Below are 20,007 nucleotides of genomic sequence, written 5' to 3'. Positions count from 1 at the left end.
GAAGGGTGACTCCCAAACCCCCTTCCCCTTGACTCCCTTTCCTCCTTTATTTTCACCCTCCCCTCTCCTTTCCCCTCTTTTCCCCTCCACAGTATTGCTAGTGCCCCTGACTGGCCCGGCTTTGTCCCTGCTGACATTGCCCCCTTTCACGGGTCTCACTCCTCCCCATCTCCGACCTGTCCCCAGCCCTTAGCCAGCAGTCCACGGCTCTCATCAGACTGTATTGAATGTGCTGACTTTGTGCTGGGCTCTCAGGGCAGCAAGAGAGTTTGGTATTGCTCTCAAGAGACTGACTTTCTTGACCTCACATTTCATTATTATATTGCAGTTATGATTCAACATGTGGGTGTATTTATGAGGTGCTGACTTTGTGCGGTGCCATGTGGGAGACAGAGTACTTTGTCGGACCCTTTCTGCAGGAAGTTGGTTGGTCAGATAGGACCTAGGCTCATTAAAAGCTAAGTCAAAGCAGAACTCCAGCCAAGGCAGCACGGGTTTATTTGCCCAATAATCGGCACATGGGCTTTGTAAACTCAGAGGAGAATGAGACCCCTGGAGGCTGAAATAGTCTGCGGTGTCTTCTTGGAGGACAGACTTGGGCGAGTCCTGGAGGAACGAGTCAGATTTAGGCACAGATTGGGATTCCGAAGATGAGGACGGGAGGAAAGGGGAGAGAGTTAGTGACACCATACACACAAGCACGTACACCACACACACACACACACACACACACGAGCACATGCACACACACACATACACAGTCTTGTGTTTTTCATTTTCTCTACCCCAGTGTCTGTAACCTGTCTTGCTTTATTATCTTCCTTTAAGGTCATTTCATGCCTTTTTTTTTTTTTGTATATAACATGTCTGTTCTGCCATTTATCCTAACACTACCTTTCTTTAGGCTATATTAGCATTTTTCTTTTTATTTTTTTCTCTCTTTATTGAGAAGTAATTCTTTCTTCAACTCTTTTATTTTTCAGTTGTCCACCTGTTTACCTGTGTCCTTTCATTTTCCTGGACTGCTCGTACAGTGCTTTTCTACATCATTTGCTTTTAAATCCAAATATGCCCATGAGTCGGTGTGACCTCATCGTGTCTTCTAGTGCACCTGAGCATTTACATACTGAAATAGTCATGGTTGGACATTTACATATTGAAATCGGTATCATTATAATTTATTTTCCCTTAATATTTTAGTTGGGGCTTTATATTTATTTTCTTCTTGAGATGAAATATGGGAGTTAGCAGTAAACTTTGATTCAGGATGGCACAGGGGGCATTACTAAATATCTGTTATAAAAAATGGGCATTTTTTTCTGATAAGAACCACTGTTTGAGGGCACTTGGGTGGCCGAGTCAGGTCAGCATCCGACTCTTGATTTTGGCTCAGGTCATGATCTCATGGTTTGTGAGATGAGCCCAGTGTCGGGCTTTGCACTGACAGCGTGGAGCCTGCCTGGGATTCTCTCTCTCTCCCTCTCTCTCTGCCCCTCCCCTCGTCTGTAAGTGAATAAATAGATAACTTCAAAACAACAACAACAACACTGTTGTAAGCAGTCCTTAAAATCCACTCTGACGTTGCCTGCAAAGTAGGGCATCTGCTCCCTGGTTTGCCTAGAACAATCCTGGTTTACTTTTGTTGTCCTGGCAGAATTATTACTTATGTCACTTCCAGTGCAGAGAGTCCCTGTCTGGGTGATAGTTAAATCATCACGTATTTTGGAAGCATCACTTCTCCTTGCCATCTTGATCACATTACTCCCCTTGTCGGTAGCATTCTCTGTCTCAACCCGGTCTTTATGTGTCCTTTAACAAAAAAACCCTCGTTCCCTCCACTGTTGAACTTTTCACTCCTAAAACCTGCCAGCGTTCTCTTTTACTCGTCCTTGAAAAATCTAAGAGAACTGGTTCAATATTTTCAGTGCCTTGGCCTTTTCTTCCCCCCTCACTAACTCGATCCTGTCTTCACCAGTTCTCTTAACCTACTCTTCTATTTTTGGCATTTCCATCCTAATCCCCTTTCCACTTATTTTCTTCCCTAGCCTTACTGTTCTGCCAGATTTTCATACTTTCACAAAATTAATTTTGCCTTATCTGACAACTTGCAACTTCAAATTTTTGCCTATAAATAGACCTTGTTGGTTATTTTAGCCCACATTCTCTTTTGGTTTTGATGTCCACTCTCCAGTGTTAACTCACATTAAAATAAGCACTCCGTTCCATTTCTAGCTGCCTGCTTGGTGTGTTACCTTTGGATCATACTATAAACTGCTCTCACCCTGATATAAAAGTTCCTCCAGACAGCATTCTTTTGCTGTTCTTTTAGGCAGTGCCATATTTTTGCTCTATTTTTTTAAAGTAATACAGGAATTTTAGCCTTTGGATTAAGATGTTTAGCTCCCGAGAGTCTTAAAAATGCTTAGTCTAGGGGCGCCTGGGTGGCGCAGTCGGTTAAGCGTCCGACTTCAGCCAGGTCACGATCTCGCGGTCCGGTCCGTGAGTTCCAGCCCCGCGTCAGGCTCTGGGCTGATGGCTCGGAGCCTGGAGCCTGTTTCCGATTCTGTGTCTCCCTCTCTCTCTGCCCCTCCCCCGTTCATGCTCTGTCTCTCTCTGTCCCAAAAATAAATAAAAAACGTTGAAAAAAAAAAAAATGCTTAGTCTATTTTTTTTTACTGTGGTTAAAATACACATCAATTTACCATTTTCATCATTTTAAAGTGAATTCAATGGCAATAAGTACATTCACCATATTGTGCTACTATCACCACCATCTAGTTTTCATTTTTTTTAATGTTTATTTATTCTTGAGAGAGAGAGAGAGCAGGGGAGGAGCAGAGAGAGAGAGAGAGACAGATTCCAAAGCAGGCTCCAGGCTTTGAGCTGCAGCTCAGAGCACAACACGGGGCTGGAACTCATGAGCTGTGAGATCATGACCTGAGCCAAAGTCGGACGCTCAACCAACTGAGCCACCCAGGCACCCCACCACCATCTAGTTTTAAAACTATTCATCATCCTGAACAGAGACCCCCCCCCCCCCGGCATCCCCACTGAGCAGTTACTCCCATCTGCCTCCCCCAGGCCCTGGAGAGCCACTAATGTGCATTGTCCCCATCCATTTGCCTCTTCTGAACATTTCATATAAATGGAATCACATATATTTTTTTGAGTCTGGCTTTTTTCACTTGGCGAATTTCCCCAGAGTTCATCTGTGTAGTAACATGTAGCAGTACTTTAGTCCTCTGTATGGCTGAATAATATTCCATTCTAGGAATAGACCACATTTTGCATATCCATTCATCAGATAATCAGTCTAATTTTTATCAAATCTTTGCTCCGAGATGAAATGAGTGATACAGTAGCCTGATGAGGGCAGTGAATGGTACATTGATATTTTTCAGAGGGCGTCTCAGCGATTGGGTATGTGGCTAATACCATGGTGCTTAGCCGATAGTAGTCTTCTGTTGGGGTAGCAGAATCTTTTTCCTTTTTTGTCTTTCTTTCTCCATCTGCCCCTTCTTTTTTTCCCCCCTTATTTTTGGTAACTAGATTACATTTTGCTTTTTCTTTACCATTATATTTATAGGTTTCAAAAAATACAGCTGAATAAATTACTCATAGTTCTCCCACCCAAAAATAATTACTATTAATAATATTTTGATGTATTTTCTTCTGGTTGTTTTCCTGTGCTTGGATGCTTTATTTTTTCCTAGTTAAGATCACATTGAGTTCATAATATTGTAGGATGCTCTCTCTCTCTCTCTCTCTCTCTCTCTTTTTTTTTTCCATAAAGTTCATTTATTTTACAAGAATTTGAATCCTACAAGGATTTGGGCACTGTTCTGGATACTTCTGATGAATGAATAAGAAGTTCTGGTGGGGAGGGGCGCCTGGGTCACTCAGTTGGTTAAGTGTCTGACTTTGGCTCAGGTCATGACCTCACAGTCTATGGGTTCGAGCCCCACATGGGGCTCTGTGCTGACAGCTCAGAGCCTGGAGCCTCCTTCGGACTCTGTGTCCCCCTCTCTCTTTCCTTCCTCCACTCATACTCCGTCTCTCACTGTCTCAAAAATAAATAAACATTAAAAAAATTAAAAAAGAACAAGTTATGGTGGGGATATGGTTTGGGAGTCATCAGCTTATAAATGATATCTAAAACTTCCTGTGGTGGGGGGGGGGTAGGGAGGGAGAATCAGCAGTGCATAACTAGGACCCACTCAGCCATGCGGGCCCTCCCACGTGCAAAGGTGGAACAGAGAAGGTGGTTGACGAAGAGTAGGCACCTGGCAAAAGCCAGAGGGTCTGGAGGAGCATGTACTTGGGAGTGGAATAGCCCCATGTCAAATGCTGTTGAGCACCTGAGTGATGGGGGACAGAATTATCCATTGCGTCTGGCAAGACAGTAGTCAGGATGAGTTCATTAGAGTACAGAGGATCACAGCCCACCCAAGTGAAGTATGCCAAAGAGCAAATGATAAAATACTGCAGTGTATTTCTGCATGTTTCATATATTCTTAAACATAATTTTATGGCAGAATAAGATGTTCAGTTGTACACTTTACTTAACCACTTATTATCTTCCTACTGTGTGACATTTATAGTTTCTAATTTTTACTGTTACCAAGAAGACTGAAATGAAAAGCTTTGTAAACTTTCTTTTCTACTTTTAGCATCACTTCCTTTGATTTGGAGGCACAGAAAGGAAGGTGCTGGTCTAAGACCAGAGTCTCTTTAGAGCTTATGATTCTTATTCGCTCTAATACTTTCAAAAAGGACTGAATGGTTTGCCCTTCCTCCAAAGGTGTCTGAGGGGCCCCAGCATCTTGATTGCAATTGTCAGTTGGGTCCTCCCAGAACAAGTTTCTCCTTTTATCTGCTTAGAAGTTCTTTTAACCTTGAATAGACTATTGAATGGCAAGAACCAAACTGACATTATGGAATGAAAACTATACACAATTCACTGAATAGTTGTGTTAAACAGAAATACATGTACAATAATTGACAATCCACTGGAACCATAACTTACATGAGATACTGGTGTTAGCTGTTAATCCTTTTCCACGAAGGTTCATTCATCCGTAAACCTGATACGGCCAAGGGAAATACGCAGTCTCCATTCCCATGTTCCTGTGCCTTCCTACAGATGTGATCGGTGCTAGAATTTAAGGAAGTTTACCCCTCTTCCAGTAAACATCCTGCAGATTTCCCATTGCAGCTGCCTGCTGATATTCAGGGAATGACTTCCACACCTTCTATGTGTGCCTTGGGCAGGGTTTTATAAACATTCCCAGGTTGTGGCAAAAAGAGAACAACTTCCAGGCTGATCACTGTCTCAGAAATGTCCTCCTTTCCCAAACCTCCATATTCCTGAAAAACACCCCACCACTTTCAGGTCACTTCCTGGTCACATTAGGAGTTGTCCCTCCCCAGTAGCAGCTGCCTGACTGGGTTTGCTATTTAACTACTTCCTGTCCACCTTACCCAGGACCTGTAGTATCCACGGTGCTGCTGATGCAGATTCTGGTGAGGTGCTGGCGGCAATGTTGATTGTATCAAATGTGAATAGATCTAGTGCGAGAGATGCGTGTGCATCTCCTTCCCTTCCACAGGCTCATCTTCTGGAGAGGCCCTGGATCACCAAAGATAATCCCCTAAGTAGAAGGTCCAGTGGCATGGGATAGTTCAGCAGAATGGTTGAGTGTTCTACAACAGGCACACCCGGATGCATTTCTGCACTATTACTGGCTCTGTGACTTGGGCGAGCAACTTAACTTTTCTAAATCTCTTTTTTCTCGTCTGTTTAAAACATAGAAGGATAATGTAGTACCAGCCTCCTTAAATGATGTTATGTCAAGTGCCCACCATAGTGCCTGGCCCAGGACAGGCTCAGTCGGGGTGAACTGTTTCTGTCAGTATCCCATCCCCACTCCTGTTGTTGACTCTTCTGACTTTCATTGCTCTGAGTTGGTGGCTCAGACCCGACTCTTCAAGCCTCTCTCTCTTTGTTTTCTACTTGCAGGGACCTTTGTGAAGAAGCACAGTCAGCCTGTTGTTTCCAAAACCTTGGGGTAAGTTGTGGAATATTCAAACCAAGGGAAGGGCCAGATTGGCTTTTCCTGCTGACCTGGCAGAACCAGGTCTAGGGTGTGAGTATTCTTAGACATCCTGGGCTATAATAACTTAACACAGGAGCCTACAGGGATGTGAGGTGGCCCTCACACAATGCCTGTGGATAGCCCCTTTGACTGGTTCAACTGCTAAATGCTGAGGAAGAAGTGGCCATAGTCTGCAGGGATCACTGACAATCAAGGCAATAGTCAGAAGATGTAAGTAAGCAGACCTAGAAGAGGCAATCAATATGTGACACCTCTTATGGAAAGTAAACCTGTATTGGTAAAGATAAGTAACAGTTGCTGCTATAACAGACAAGCCCCTAAACTTTAATGGTTTAATGCAGGGAAAGTTGATTTTTTTTTTTACTCAAGCAAAGTCCACTTAGATATTCTTGAACAGGTGGAAAACCTTGCCATCATCTTTCAGGGACCCAGGCTCCTCCCTTCTTATGGTTCCATCATCTCTTGGCCTTGGAGCTTCTCTTGGGTCTTCTGCATCCAGAGAGAGAGTGTAGAGAATCTCACAGGAGGTTTTTGTGGGTTGAGCTGAGAGGTGGCAAACGTCACTTCTGCTTGCAGTCTGTTGGCCAGAACCCAGGCTTTTGGCCAGAGCTCAGTAGAATTCAGGTATACCTTACTTCAAGGGAGGCTCTTATATGAAGTCTGGTTGGATGTTCAGGAGGTAGAAGACATAGGCTTTGGTGCCACAGACGTTTCCAGAGGGTACATGAGAAATGTGTTTGAGGCACGGAATTGGGAAGGTTGCCCTTTGCTGGTATCTGACCCAACTTAAGTGATGGGGGTGGAGGGCAGAGAGAATATCTGAATTGCTACTGCACTCTGCTGATTTCTTTCCAGGGACAGATTTGCAGCCCCTGCGGTGGAGACCCGTCCCAGCATCTGGGGAGAGTGCCCACCGAAGTTTGCTACCAAGCTGGGCCGAGCCATAGTCAAAGAGGGACAGATGGGACGGTTCTCCTGCAAGATCACTGGCCGGCCCCAACCCCAGGTCACGTGGCTCAAGGTGAGGTTTTATCTGCCCCAACTCTGGCCCAGGCCTGGGGACCCTGAATGTGGAGGGTTAGACCCTTGGACCGACAGGAGTCTGTCTTTCCAATCAGTTCCTTCTGTTTCAACTCTAGTCGTTCTCTAGGGTTCTCTGTAGGTCAGTAGTCATGCTTCTTCTTGCCCCTATTTGGACACTCTGCCTCTGTTACTCAGCCATCAATGTCCTATAATCCATATACTCCCCAAATAGCATTAAACTTCTGAGTCAGTGCAGACATGACCATGTCAAGAGAGTGGAATTTGAAGTCATGAGACTAGGTTTCAAGCCACAGCTCCGTCATTCGTGAAACATGTGATGCTGGGCAAGTCATTTGTCTCTTGGAACCCTGGTCTCCTTATCTGTGAGGCAGAGATGATCCCACCTATCTCAAAATACTGTCTGGAGTGTTTCATTCAGGGCTGGACAAGGTGAAGGCAGAGCAGAGGAGAGGGGGATCAGGGCCTTGAGGAGATGTGGGGAACATTTGGGGTCAAGGCCTGCGAGAGTCGCTTTCATAGATGGAACTCCTGGATGAAAATGAGTGATGGGACACTTTTAGCTATTTCTTAATTCTCCTGGACTGACCCTGGAAAAAGAATAAAGGAGAGGGAGGCAAAGCAGAACCAAAGTGAGGAATGTAGGATGTCCTAGGCTCCTTTGGAACTAGGGCTCCTTTGGAACAACTTCCATATGCCTGCTCTAAGCTGGACCTGATGCCGCACCACACACATAGACCTCAAGTCAGGGCCCTTGGATTGTCCAAGGACTCCTCTCTGAGCACGTTGACAGAGCCCGGAGCAAAGGGTTCTGCCTGTGCCTGGCGTCTGTCCCCCCGGGATTGGCAGGAGGTAGGATAGTGCCAAAAGGTAAACAGGTTTCTCTGACCAAACTACCCTCTGCCCATCCACAGGGAGATGTTCCCCTGAAGCCAAGTGCCCGTGTATCTATGTCTGAGAAGAATGGGGTACAAGTTCTGGAAATCCATGAGGTCAGCCGAGATGATGTGGGAGTGTACACGTGCATGGTGGTGAATGGGTCGGGGAAGGCCTCCATGTCGGCCGAGCTTTCTATCCAAGGTATCGACTGGTGGGCGGGCCAGTGCAGAAGGCCCCTCCTAGAAGGAGCTGCTGTTCATTACAGATCTGTGTGACACTGACCCGCCCACATACCCATGCCTTCCCTAGGGGCGAGATCTTGAACTTAGTCACTGCACTGTGCCCCACGCCTGTGTCTGCAGCCTTTTCTTCTTGCTCAGACTCCTTTTTGTATCTCTAATTGCCACTGGAAAAGTCAACGTTGCTCATGTCTCACCATCACCTCAACTTTAACCTGCCTAAGATTTAACTTATCATCTACTCTGTCCTTCTCTTCAAGTCTTCCCTCAACTTAACTCTTTCTACCCCTGGATTCTGCTTTTCCTTCTCACCCGGGCTGGGCATTTCAGCATCTCCTTTGACTCTTGCCTCCTCCTTGCTGTAGGCATCAGCCCCTATCAGTTCTCCCTAGGAAATCTCTTTGAATATGTCTCCTCTTTGCATTCCCTTTGCTCCACCACATCCAGCCTGTGGAAGCAGGAGTGTGGGCAGGGAAAGGGATTGGCATCACTCTGCAGAGTGGGAACCTTGAGCAAGGTGGGATTTGGGGGGTCAGGGAGAGAAATGACCTTCAATCTCCTCTTCCTGTCTCAGAAACGATTCCTCCTTGCTCTCTTCACCATTGATGTCTCAGGTGTTTTTCTCAACTCACAGAGAGTTCTACGTTGCAACCCAGGACATAATATATATATATATAAACATATCAAACCGAAACAAGTTTCATAAAACAGTCCTGAGTTGTACTATGTACAGTATGTGCTGGTATTCTCTATTCCATCCTATACTATCAAAAGTCCTGGTCCTGAAAGAAGTAGACTTTACAGCTCACCATGGGATGGAGACTCACTGTTGGACATTGAGAAGAGTGATTTAACCACTCCCTCTACCTGCCCTAGCACTGAATTAAAGAACTGCTCCCTTCTCAGATTCTTAATGGCAAAATGATATGTTGCCTGGGATATGTTTTAAGATACTCCCGGGGGAACCTGGGTGGCTCAGTCGGTTAAGCGTCCAACTTCGGCTCAAGTCATAATCTCATGGGTCATGAGTTTGAGCCCCATATCGGGCTCTCTGCTGTCAGAGCAGAACCCACTTCAGATCCTCTGTCCCCCGCTTTCTCTGCCCTTCCCCTTCTGGTTCTCTCTCTGTCTCTCTCTCAAAATAAATAAATAAACTTATTAAAAAATACTCCCAGAAGAAATTCCTCTAAAAACCAAAACAAAAAGGGATAAGAAAGACTGGTAAAATGTCACTATTTTTTAAATCTGAGTGATGGCTTTCAGAGTTTGTTATATCCTCTCTACTAGTGTATGTTTTGAAATTTTCCATAGTAAAATTTTAAAAAAACAATGTGGCAGGAAAAAATATATGGTATTTTTTTCTCTTTGAAGAACTGACTGTATTTTTTTTTCAATGTTTATTTTTGAGAGACAGAGACAGAGTATGAGCGGGGGAGGGGCAGAGAGAGAGGGAGACCCAGAATCCAAAGCAGGCTCCAAGCTCTTAGCTTGTCAGCACAGAGCTGGACGCAGAGCTCAAACTCACAGACCACAAGATCATGACCTGAGCTGTTGGATGCTTAACCGACTGAGCCACACAGGCGCCCCATCCCTGTATATTTTTAAAGCAAGTATTTGTGAAAACTGGTCACTTTGGGAGGTTTGTTTTCTAGGGCCATATGTAAGTTAAACTGTTTGGGTTTGAACTTTTCAGATGTTTATTTTTGTTTGTCCCATAATTGGTTTCCTTCTGTGGCTAGTGAACAGGACAGGTCCCGTGGCGCAGAGTATGGCCACTGAGACCACCATAGATGGCCCAGGGAAGCCCTGGAAATGTTGACATTGTCTCAGGGGAGGGCTCAGAGGAGCTCATCAGATCCACCTGAGTAGTTCAGGACCAGGAAGCTGAGGGAGTGAGGGAGGTAGGAGTGGAGGTGAGGGGCAGAGTGGGAGCTGGGGACATGAACACTCCATAAGAAATGAAAAACAGTGTTGTCTTATCACTTTCTCCTCTCGATACCTGTAATATTCCACTAACAGTCTACCCCTCTCCCTTTTTCCAGGTTTGGACAATGCCAATAGGTATGTCTAGGCTTGTAGTCATTTCCATCTTGGGATGCCCTGCAAGAAAAGAGGTTGTAATGGAGAAATGCCTCGAATTTCCGAGTCGTCATATAGGAGGGAGAACTGACTGTTGGGGGACATGGTTGTGTTTGGTCTCATTCTCTTGTTGCAGTAGGCCATACAGGTTCTGTAGTAGGCTTGTCATCGTGGTGAGACTCTTGAAGACACAATGCTGTCATCTTTCCCAGAGTCTGGCCAATGCCTTTACCAGTTAGCAGTCATTAGGAAGGGTGCTGTGCCAGGCAGAATCCACTCGCCCATGTAGCACGTCTTCACCAGGAGCTTCCTTGCCCATGCGTGAGGCCCGGGGCTAGACGCTGGGTCTGCAAGGTGGGCAGACATCTGGTGGAGAGAAGGGGCTTTCAGTGGAGCTGCCATAGTTACCAGCTGCCATGCATCTGAGGAAGGGTAATGGGCAGCGCTAATTTAGATTAGAGGTTCAGAGAAGCCCATCCTGAACACTTGACATTGAGCTCAGGCCCTTGAAGGGTGGTATTACCCAGAAGAGGAAAAGCTCAGGGAGAGAGTATTCTCAGGAGAGGGGTGGCACGGAGGGGAGCCGCAAGAGCACGTGTGTGGCTGTAGCGTGGTAGGCGTCGAAGATAGTCTCGTGAGGTCCAGGAGGCAGCAGGAGCCGGCTCACATGGGCCATCTTGAGAAGCTCACTTTTATTCTCAGTGCACCCAAGATCAGCTGTGCTTCTCATGCAGAATCCAAAATGGATGCAGAGAACCAAATGGATCAGAGGGGGCCAGCGGGGACAAGGGGGAGCCAGTTGTGTGGTGGGAACTAGGGTGGCACTTGGGTGGAGGGGGAGAAAAAAGGCTGATTGGGTAAGTGCAGACAGGACATTCTGGATTGGGATGAGGGGCAGGGAAGTGTCAGGAATGACTGCTTGCCTTCTGGGTTGGGAAGCTGAGAAAGCTGCAGAGAGAGACCTTTGCCTGTACTCTGTCTTAATTGGTGGGCTTTCATGATCCCTGGAGTCTGTGCCGTGAAGAGTAGTGTTTGTGGGTAACCAGATCATTCTATTTCTCCTCCTCCCTCCCCGTTGCCCGCCCCTCCCCCTGCCAAACCACCACCACACAGGTCATTTGTGAGAGGAACAAAGGCAGCCAAATCAGATATCAGGAAGGAAGTGACCAATGGAGCGACGCAGGGGCCGAAACTGGGCAGCCTGGAGCCTGCAGCTGAAAGAAAAAACTGCTCCGGCACCCAGAGAGGTGGCTCCCCGACCTGGGCTACAGGTAGCCATCCTCAGCCCCTTCGGGATGCATGCAAGCTGGAGCCGTCTGGGGACCGACCTAGGAAAGCCCTGAGCAGCCCCATCCTGCAGAAGACTTCCAGCACCATCACCCTGCAGGCCGCAAAAGTCCAGCCGGAACCAAGAGCACTGGCCTCGGGCGCCCTCTCTCCTTCTGGAGAAGACGGGGAGAGGCCAGCTGCCCCTCCTCCGGCCACCCTCCCCACCAGGCATTCTGGCCTGGGAAGCCAGGAGGTTGTGAGCAAGGTTGCTACCAGGAAAATCCCCATGGAGAGCCGGAGGGATTACACATTCCCCAAATTTGAAAGCAAGCCCCAAAGCCAGGAAGTCAGTGAAGATCAAATAGTCAAGTTCAGATGTGAGGGTGAGTAGAGCTGAAGAGGGTCACTGCCCCAGCCCACCTCACCAATGTAGCCCCTGGGTGGCTACTCCCTCCCACCTGGCCCAGAAGCCACCTCACAGGGGTCTTCCCTCAGGAAGGACTCAGTCTAGTAATGTGCCTTGTTCTGGAGAAACACCCAGCAGTGGCCCGATGTTCATTGTTGGATAGGGCCTCGGCCCTGTGCCCTAATTCTTACCACTCTAGAGGGGACAACCCATCATCAATATCACCATCAAAAAACAAGCCACAGGGGCTCCTCTTTTCTCCCTTCTGCTGGCTTTGGCTGATCTGGAGACCTGGCTTGTCTTCCTATGTCTGTCCTCCCCAAGGACCCTGCCTCCATCTTGAGATGTTTACTCCTGCACAGTGCAGGGTGAGGGGTAAGAGCCTCTTCAGTGGGAGGGCAGCTCACACCAGCCCTAGCTCCTCCCATGGGCCCAGCATGCCGCCCGCCCCGCTGGCACAGTATGCTTTCTGGGAGCCTCATGCCCTTTGCCTGGCCCTGTAGTTTCAGGGACCCCGAAGCCTGAAGTGACCTGGTTCCTGGAAGGTGCCCCCGTGAGAAGACGAGAAGGCATCGTTGAGGTTTATGAAGAAGGCGGATGCCATCACCTCTGCCTGCTCAGAGCGCGGGCCAGGGACAGTGGGAACTACAGCTGCACGGCCTCCAATGTCCAAGGCCAGGTGTCCTGTGGCTGGACTCTCTTGGTGAAACGTGAGTACACTCCTCCAGTCACCCTGGGTTTTCCGGGGTGGGGCCATCCATGGGGTGCTTCCTACACCACAGGAGTGTCGCCCCCTACCACCCCCACGCAGGGTGTACAACCCCACAGAAGCACCGTCCCCACCCACATGCCAAGGCCAAAGTCATTGCTCCAGGACTGTGACTCCTGATCAGGAGTTCACGCCACAGTCCCCTCAGAATAAGCATGCCCACACCCCATGCCCAGCCCTGCCCAGAGCTCCCTTTTCTGGGTTCCTCAGCTGTCCAAGGAGTGCCATGACTCATTCTTGTAACCACAGAGAACCAAATGTTCACTAAATATACACATTCAGAGTCATAGGAGATGATGTGGGATCCCGCATCTTTTATGTTTACTGAAATATCTGTTTATAAAAGTTACGCATGTTCACGGTGGGGGATTTAAACACAAGATGGTCTTATGACTCAGAAACATTAAAAGGTATTTTAATGTCTTTAAAACAAAATCGGCATTGTGCTGTTTGTATACTGCTTTCTATTCTAATTTGTTCATGTTACATAAGCATCTTTCTATACGATTTCTTTCTATATTACCTTAATATTCTTCAAAAACATGATTTTTAAAAAGTGTTTGCATACTTATTTTTAAGAAAGAGAGAGGGAGGGGCAGAGAGAGAGGGAGACACAGAATCCCAAACGTGGAGCTCAAACTCACGAACCATGAGATTGTGACCTGGGCCGAAACCAAGAGTCAGACACTTAACTGACTGAGCCATCCGGGCACACCTCAAAAACATGACTTGAACAGTCATATGATATTTCATAGAATAGCGTATCTGATTTAGGCTTGCTCTTATCATTGAATATTTATGTTGTTTCCATTTTTTCACTGTCGTAACAAAACTGTGATAAATATCCTTATACCCATCTATCTCTATAAAATTTCCTCCTTATTTTGAATGCTACTTAGGGACCCTCAGCCCATTGAGGAACATATTAAACCACAGGGATAGAGTCAGCAAATTTCAGGCTGTTGGAAGTTCTATGGGACAAATACCCTTTGCCTATTTTTTTCAACAAATAAATTGCAAGAAAAAGAGGAGGAAGGAAAATTTCCAATTGGAAACTTTGATGAAAAGATACATGAGATATCAACAGTTGTAATCCATGGACTTTCTGTGGATCCTGATTGAGACACCTTTAAAAATGTTTTTTAAATGACAACACAAGGAAAATTTGAGCATCCACAAGATATTTGATATAAAGGAATTAGTGCTATTTTTAAGATACGATGGTCTTGTGGGTTTTTTTTTTAAGTCTGTGCAGTTTAGAAATATGAATTGAGTTATTTACTGGTGAAATAATATGATTTCTGATATTTTCTTCAGAAATAATCCATGTGTAGTGGGAGCTGGTGGGCATAAAAATGATATGAGATTGGCCATGAGTTGATAATTATTAAATTTGAGAAACAGGTATATGATAATCCACTGTACTGCCCTCTTTACTAGAGTGTATGTTTGAAATTTGCCATAATAAATGTTTCCAGAAAAAGAAAGGAAAAGAAAAGAACTTAGTGCTTCATCCATACAGTAGGATTCCATGCAGCCAGTAAAACAAATATGGCGGATCTGTGGGCTCTGATGGTGAAGCATGTCCAAGATATACCAGTAAGGGAGAAGAGCCAAGTGCAGAGCTGTGTGTATCATATGCTATTTGCACAAAAGGAAAAGAATCTATTTAGATATGTGCACACAGATGCTTACGTGTGCATAAAACATTTCTGGAAGGGTCCACGACTTGTCTCAAGGAAGGGAAACTGGGGATTCTTAGGAAGAGGTGGGGGTAATCTTACTTCTCACTACATGAATACAGTTGATTTACTTCTCAATTGGGATTTTTCCTATGTTCATGAATTTCTTCATAAGAAATAGTATCCGTTTCATTTGGAGGTGGGAGTTCCTATAGAGTTCACAAGTGCAAGAGCCTGAGCCTCATCATCCCAGGCTCTATGCATGGGATGGACACATGGCATCATGTCCACCGAAAGTTAAAAAGCATCATTTTGCCAACCAACATTGTTGGAGTGTTAACTAGCATTATTATTAAATGGAAGCTGTGCATCAAGACTCTCCTTACAGTCAGGTGGGGATGAAAGAGAATGTGGTCTTCAGAGCTACCACAGACCCCGGGGCAAACGGGATGGGAATTAAGCCTGCCACAAAGCTGGCTCTTCTCACCAACAGTCAGCTGTTTGTTTTTGAATGAATGCTGCTCAGAATGTTGTAAGTCTTTGGTTAATGCCCAGAGTTCAGAAAAAGTTGAATTTGACTGTGTTTGCCAGTGTCCTTGTCACTTGTATGGAGGAGTGGATTTTAGAAGCCCTTATGCTGTCATTGCAAAAGTACTTCTCAACTCCCCCTCCTCCTGGAGACACTGGCTGGTCTAAAACCGTTCCTGATGACTTCACCAGCATGCAGGTCACCTGACACGTGTCTTTTCACCTTCTCTTGCAACACCCTCTTTCTCCCTTTTGTCCCGTTGCTGCAGAAGAGCTGTCTGCCTCTCTTACCTGGACTTCCCTCTCCATCCCTTCCTCTCTCTACAAAGATCTTATTTAATGATGATTTACTCTCCCATCATTTCTTCAATCTGTCTCCCTCTCTTTATCCAGAGTCTCTCTCACTTCTCCCTAGAAGCATGCTCTGGTCTTCCCTATGCTGAAAAAGGAAAGAAAGTCTTCCTTCTGCTCGACGGCCCCTGAAGCTCCTCCTTGATTTCTCCACTTTCACCCCAAACTTGCTGCAGCTGTAGTATTGATGCACAGCTTCCATTTGATAACAACAGCTCACACTCCGCAAAGGCCTGCTCAACGTGCCAGGCTTTGTGCTAGCATTTGTGCTAGCTTTGTGCTAAATGCTTTCTCTCTGGGGGTGCCTGGGTGGCTCAGTCGGTTGAGCGTCCGACTTCGGCTCAGGTCATGATCTCGTGGTTTGTGGGTTCGAGCCCCGCGTCGGGCTCTGTGCTGACAGCTTGGAGCCTGGAGCCTGCTTCGGATTCTGTGTCTCCCTCTGTTTCTGCCCCTCTCCCACTCGTTCTCTCTCTCTCTCTCTCTCTTTCATAAGTAAATCAGCATTAAAAAAATTTTTGTTTTAAATGACTTTGATTTTGGGTACCTGGGTGACTCAGTCGGTTAAGCGTCCGACTTCAGCTCAGGTCATGATCTCATGGTTCGTGGGTTCGAGCCCCGCGTCAGGCTCTGTACTGACATGACAGCTCAGAGCCTGGAGCTTGCTTCAGTTTCTGTGTCTCCTTCTCTCTCTGCCCCTCCCCCACTTGTGCTCTGTCTCTGTCTCTCAAAAATAAATGTAAAATAAATAAATAAATAAATGCTTTATCTCTGTTATTCCATTCAGTTATCCCAACAGTCTCGTGAGATCATTGTAGTCACACCCATGTTCCAGATGAGAATACTAAGCTGTAATGAAGCTAAATGACTTGTTGGAGGTCACACACCTTGTGAAAGGTGGCATATTTCTTACCCATGTTGGTCTGACAAAGAAGTCCGTATTTTTTCAATGGCTGTCTACGGCATTTCCCTGGGAGGGAATTTGATGTTGGCTGGGAAAAGGGATAGAAGTGCCTTCCACAGCTCTCGAGGTAGTCTGTTCATCCCTTCCCTCAGTGGCAGTGAAGATCACATGCACCATCATTCTGACTGTAGCTGCTCTCCTGCGGCCTTCTCTCCCCGTAGGGGAGCTCTGGTGTGGGGGTAGAAGGGCGGATGTAGCTGGGCAAAAAGCCTGTCTTCACCATTGGACTTAACCTGGTCTGTAAAGTGAGCTTAAGATAGCAACCTCATGGCACTGCCACAGTCACATCTAGAAAAGTACTTGGCACATAGTAAGCCCTCAAGTACCCGTGTTTGCCCTTAAACTCCTGCAGTATAATATGGCTTACCCCTCACCACTGCCTAGACTAGCTTCTCTTGAAAAGCACTGGTGAGGCTTTTTTTTTAATGTTCATTTTTGAGAGAGAGAGAGAGAGAGTGGGGAAAGGGCAGAGAGAGAGGGAGACAGAGGATCCAAAGCAGGCTCTGCACTGACGGTGGACAGTCTGACGCGGGGCTTACAAGCTGTGAGATCATGACCTGAGCCAAAGACAGACGCTGAACCGACTGAGCCACCCCACTGCTGAGGCCTCGTCTAATCACCAAACCCATTTCCTCTTCTCAGCTGTCAGCCACCTTGACGTTTCTGCAGCATGTTCCAGTTGTAGAAGAGATTATCTATTCCTATTGCTCTTAGTTAAGATCCCCAAACTACAAAATGCTCCCCAATTCACCAATGTAGAGGGCTTCTGGAAAGTTCAGCTCAGTTGTTCTCGAATATGCATCAGAGTCATGAGGGAACTTAGTAATGCATAGTCCCAGGCCCCCAGTGGTCCTGAACCATCGGCTTAGGTTGGAAAACTACAACACACGTGAGTCTTTGTCCTGGAATTGGAAAAAATAGTAATTAAAACTGAAATGTCCTTACCAGTGGGCATGTTGTCTCTACAAGTACAAAGATATTCCCCAGATTGTGCAGGTCTGATAGAATATGTTAAAGGAGAGAAGGGGCAAGAGAAAGTGGGGAAGAAGTCTTGTGGATGCTCCAGGACGCAAAAGGAAGCCAACCTAGGAGGTGCCTGAGTCCCGGGTGCGGGGCGGGGTTTGGGGGAGGGGGTGCAGGCCCGTGTCCTGAGCACTCCCAGACCTGGGCTGTTCTGTGACTGTGAAATAGCCCCTGCCGCTTTCTCTGCCTCCCAGTCCAGGTCTCCACACCTGTGGTGCTGCCTGCCTCCAAGTGTGAAGATAGGTTAAGGTCCAGCCAGGCTCCTAAGGAAGCTCCGGGTGTTTGGGGCAGCGAGGTATCTGCCTGTGAGGCTCAGGGTGACTGTAGTCTGTCACCAGAGCAGGCCAGGGTGGTCTGAGGTGGCCTGTCTGTTCTTTGCCCTTGCAGAGCTGGCCGTGATGGAGGTGGCTCCCTCATTCTCCAGTGTCCTGAAGGACTGCACTGTCATTGAGGGCCAGGACTTTGTGCTGCAGTGCTCAGTGCAGGGGATCCCGGTCCCCCAAATCACTTGGCTGCTCAATGGTGAGTTCCCCCTGCTCCAGCCCTCTGGGTCCTTTGGCCCTGCCTGCATTCTCACTTGGCTTTCCCCCATTTATTACTCAGAACCATCTATGCATAAGTAGGAAATGCTGGGTACAGAGGTCACAGGGTGCAGAAAGATCACAGCCTACTATTGTCCGGCTGGGGACACTGGACAAGTTACTATTCCTATCTGAGCATTGAGCTCTGGAAACATGGGAATAACATCAACTACCTTCCAGAGTGGCAGATGTGAAAATTAAGTTAGTTCCGTAATACAAAAAAGTTAACGTGCCTGGTACATGGGTGCACAGGCAATTTGGTTCATTTTTGTGGCCAGGCTCATAGTAGACCCTCAATAAACATTTGTTGAGTCAATAAATGAACAAATTAAATTAGTGAACCACACTAGAAGTTACTCATGGAACCTCACCTTTTATTTAGTGGCAGTTGGTTTGGGGATTCATAGACCAGTAATTTTTTTAATGGTATAGTCCTAGAGAGACATGCCAACTTTTTGTTTGTTTGTTTTTGCCTGGTAAGGTCTTTTGGAAAAAAATTGGTTATCTTGTATTATCACTCTTCTCTTTTTAAAAAAGCCTTTCAATTCCAAAATTATGGGAGGAATCTAATTTTAGAACTAACAACACTTCATAACATTGATGCCATTGAGCAGCGTCTGCTTTGGGGATCCACAAGGAGGGTGAAGGGGCCCCTGCCCATCAGGAGACAAAGGGCACTTCTCCTCTACTGTCGAGTGGTCGGATGACCTTGGACACCCCACTTTACCTCTCTGGGCATCAGCTTCTTTATGGGTGAGGAAATGGGCTGGAACAAAAGGTTTGGGACCTCAGCCAGTTTTCAGGGCTGATAGAATATGCCCCTCAAGGGACAGCGGCACCTGTCACCTACGCACCAAATAGCCCCTAGTTGTTTATCCCGTTGACGTGTTACTTATAAACCTTCCTAGTTGGTATGGTTTGCTTAGGCTGTGGTAGAAATTATCTCTAGTGAGTGAGAGAAGGTTCCATGTAGTCTTTCTATGTGTCATCTTCTTGGACAAATAAGTGAAAATTGAGGTCGCCCTTCCCTCCACTCCTCACTATGGACAGAGCTTCTGTCGGATCCTGTGACTGACTACAAACAGGCAGCCTCCTTGCAGCTGGAACAGAACATGGGCATAAAAGACTAGTCAAGGATCTGAGTAAGAGAGTTTCACTTCCATCTGGCTCAGAATCCAGACCAGAGGTCCAGACACATTTTCTATAAAGGGCCAGATAGTAAATATTTTCAGCTTTGCTGGCCATACAGCTTCTGTCACAACTACTCAACTGTGCTACTGTGGCATAAAAGCAGCCAGAGGCAAGTTGTAAATGAATAAGTATGGCAGTGTTGCAATAAAACTTTATTTGTGGACACTGAAATGTGAATTTCATATGATTTTCACGGATCACAAAATATTTTACCTTTGATTTTTTTTCAACGATTTAAAATATGTAAGAACTATTCTTAGCTTGCAGACCATACAAAGGCAGGCCGAAGATCAGATTGGGCCTATGAGCAATAGTTTGCTGACCCCTGGTCTGCACCCCTCAGGACTGGGAAAAGCAACCCCACCTTCTTATTCTTGGTGAATCTTGGCATTTCCACACCATTACCACTAGAGGGAGAGCGTGCTCAAGTTCCCTTGGCTGCTGACTCTGGTCTTCCCAGTCTTGGGGTCCGAGAGTTCTGGGTCTCCCAATTCTATAATTCTGAGTGCCCTGAGCCAACAGCTCCTTTCTGGGGGCCACCATTCCATCCCACGCTTGTAGGGCCAAAATGAGTTACCCCCCAGTAACAAAAGAGGTCTCAAACATTTTATTGGCACATTTCGACAGCAGAGGCCCTTTGATGGCAGTCATGGAATGTACTGGTATTCTCAAGGAAGATAGGTTTTAGGGCGTCATTTTCACAAAAAGCAAAGAGTAGTGTTCAGTCATCTCAGTAGCAGGATCCTGACCCCCTTCATGAAGTGCAGTAGGTAGGGCAGAATCTCTTCTCTCCTGCCCTATGGCATGCTTGCTTGGCAGTCTCTGCAGACTGTCCCAGAGACACAAAGTGTTGCTATGTGCATAAGAAAACATTGCATTGCAGGGAGAGGAC

The 20,007-nt window shown here is 46.5% G+C and overlaps 1 protein-coding gene across 5 annotated transcripts in view; it reads left to right on the top strand.

The window, feature by feature from the left end:
- Positions 1 to 20,007, top strand: part of MYLK (myosin light chain kinase) — a 294,654-nt gene that overhangs the window by 164,910 nt on the left and 109,737 nt on the right. For 4 of the 5 annotated variants that reach the window (XM_042956721.1, XM_042956720.1, XM_007098298.3 and 1 more), the window contains 7 exons: positions 6,020 to 6,068; positions 6,972 to 7,137; positions 8,072 to 8,237; positions 10,318 to 10,336; positions 11,468 to 12,006; positions 12,533 to 12,739; positions 17,731 to 17,865. In XM_042956721.1, coding sequence (XP_042812655.1) covers positions 6,020 to 6,068; positions 6,972 to 7,137; positions 8,072 to 8,237; positions 10,318 to 10,336; positions 11,468 to 12,006; positions 12,533 to 12,739; positions 17,731 to 17,865 — 1,281 coding nt within the window. The remainder of the gene's footprint in view (positions 1 to 6,019; positions 6,069 to 6,971; positions 7,138 to 8,071; positions 8,238 to 10,317; positions 10,337 to 11,467; positions 12,007 to 12,532; positions 12,740 to 17,730; positions 17,866 to 20,007) is intronic. The other variant, XM_042956722.1, reaches the window with a different exon arrangement.

The sequence above is a fragment of the Panthera tigris genome, chromosome C2 (assembly GCF_018350195.1).
Source record: "Panthera tigris isolate Pti1 chromosome C2, P.tigris_Pti1_mat1.1, whole genome shotgun sequence".
Taxonomy (NCBI): Eukaryota; Metazoa; Chordata; class Mammalia; order Carnivora; family Felidae; genus Panthera; species Panthera tigris.
Note: the sequence above shows the minus strand (reverse complement) of the source record. Positions and strands in the feature narration are given on the sequence as shown.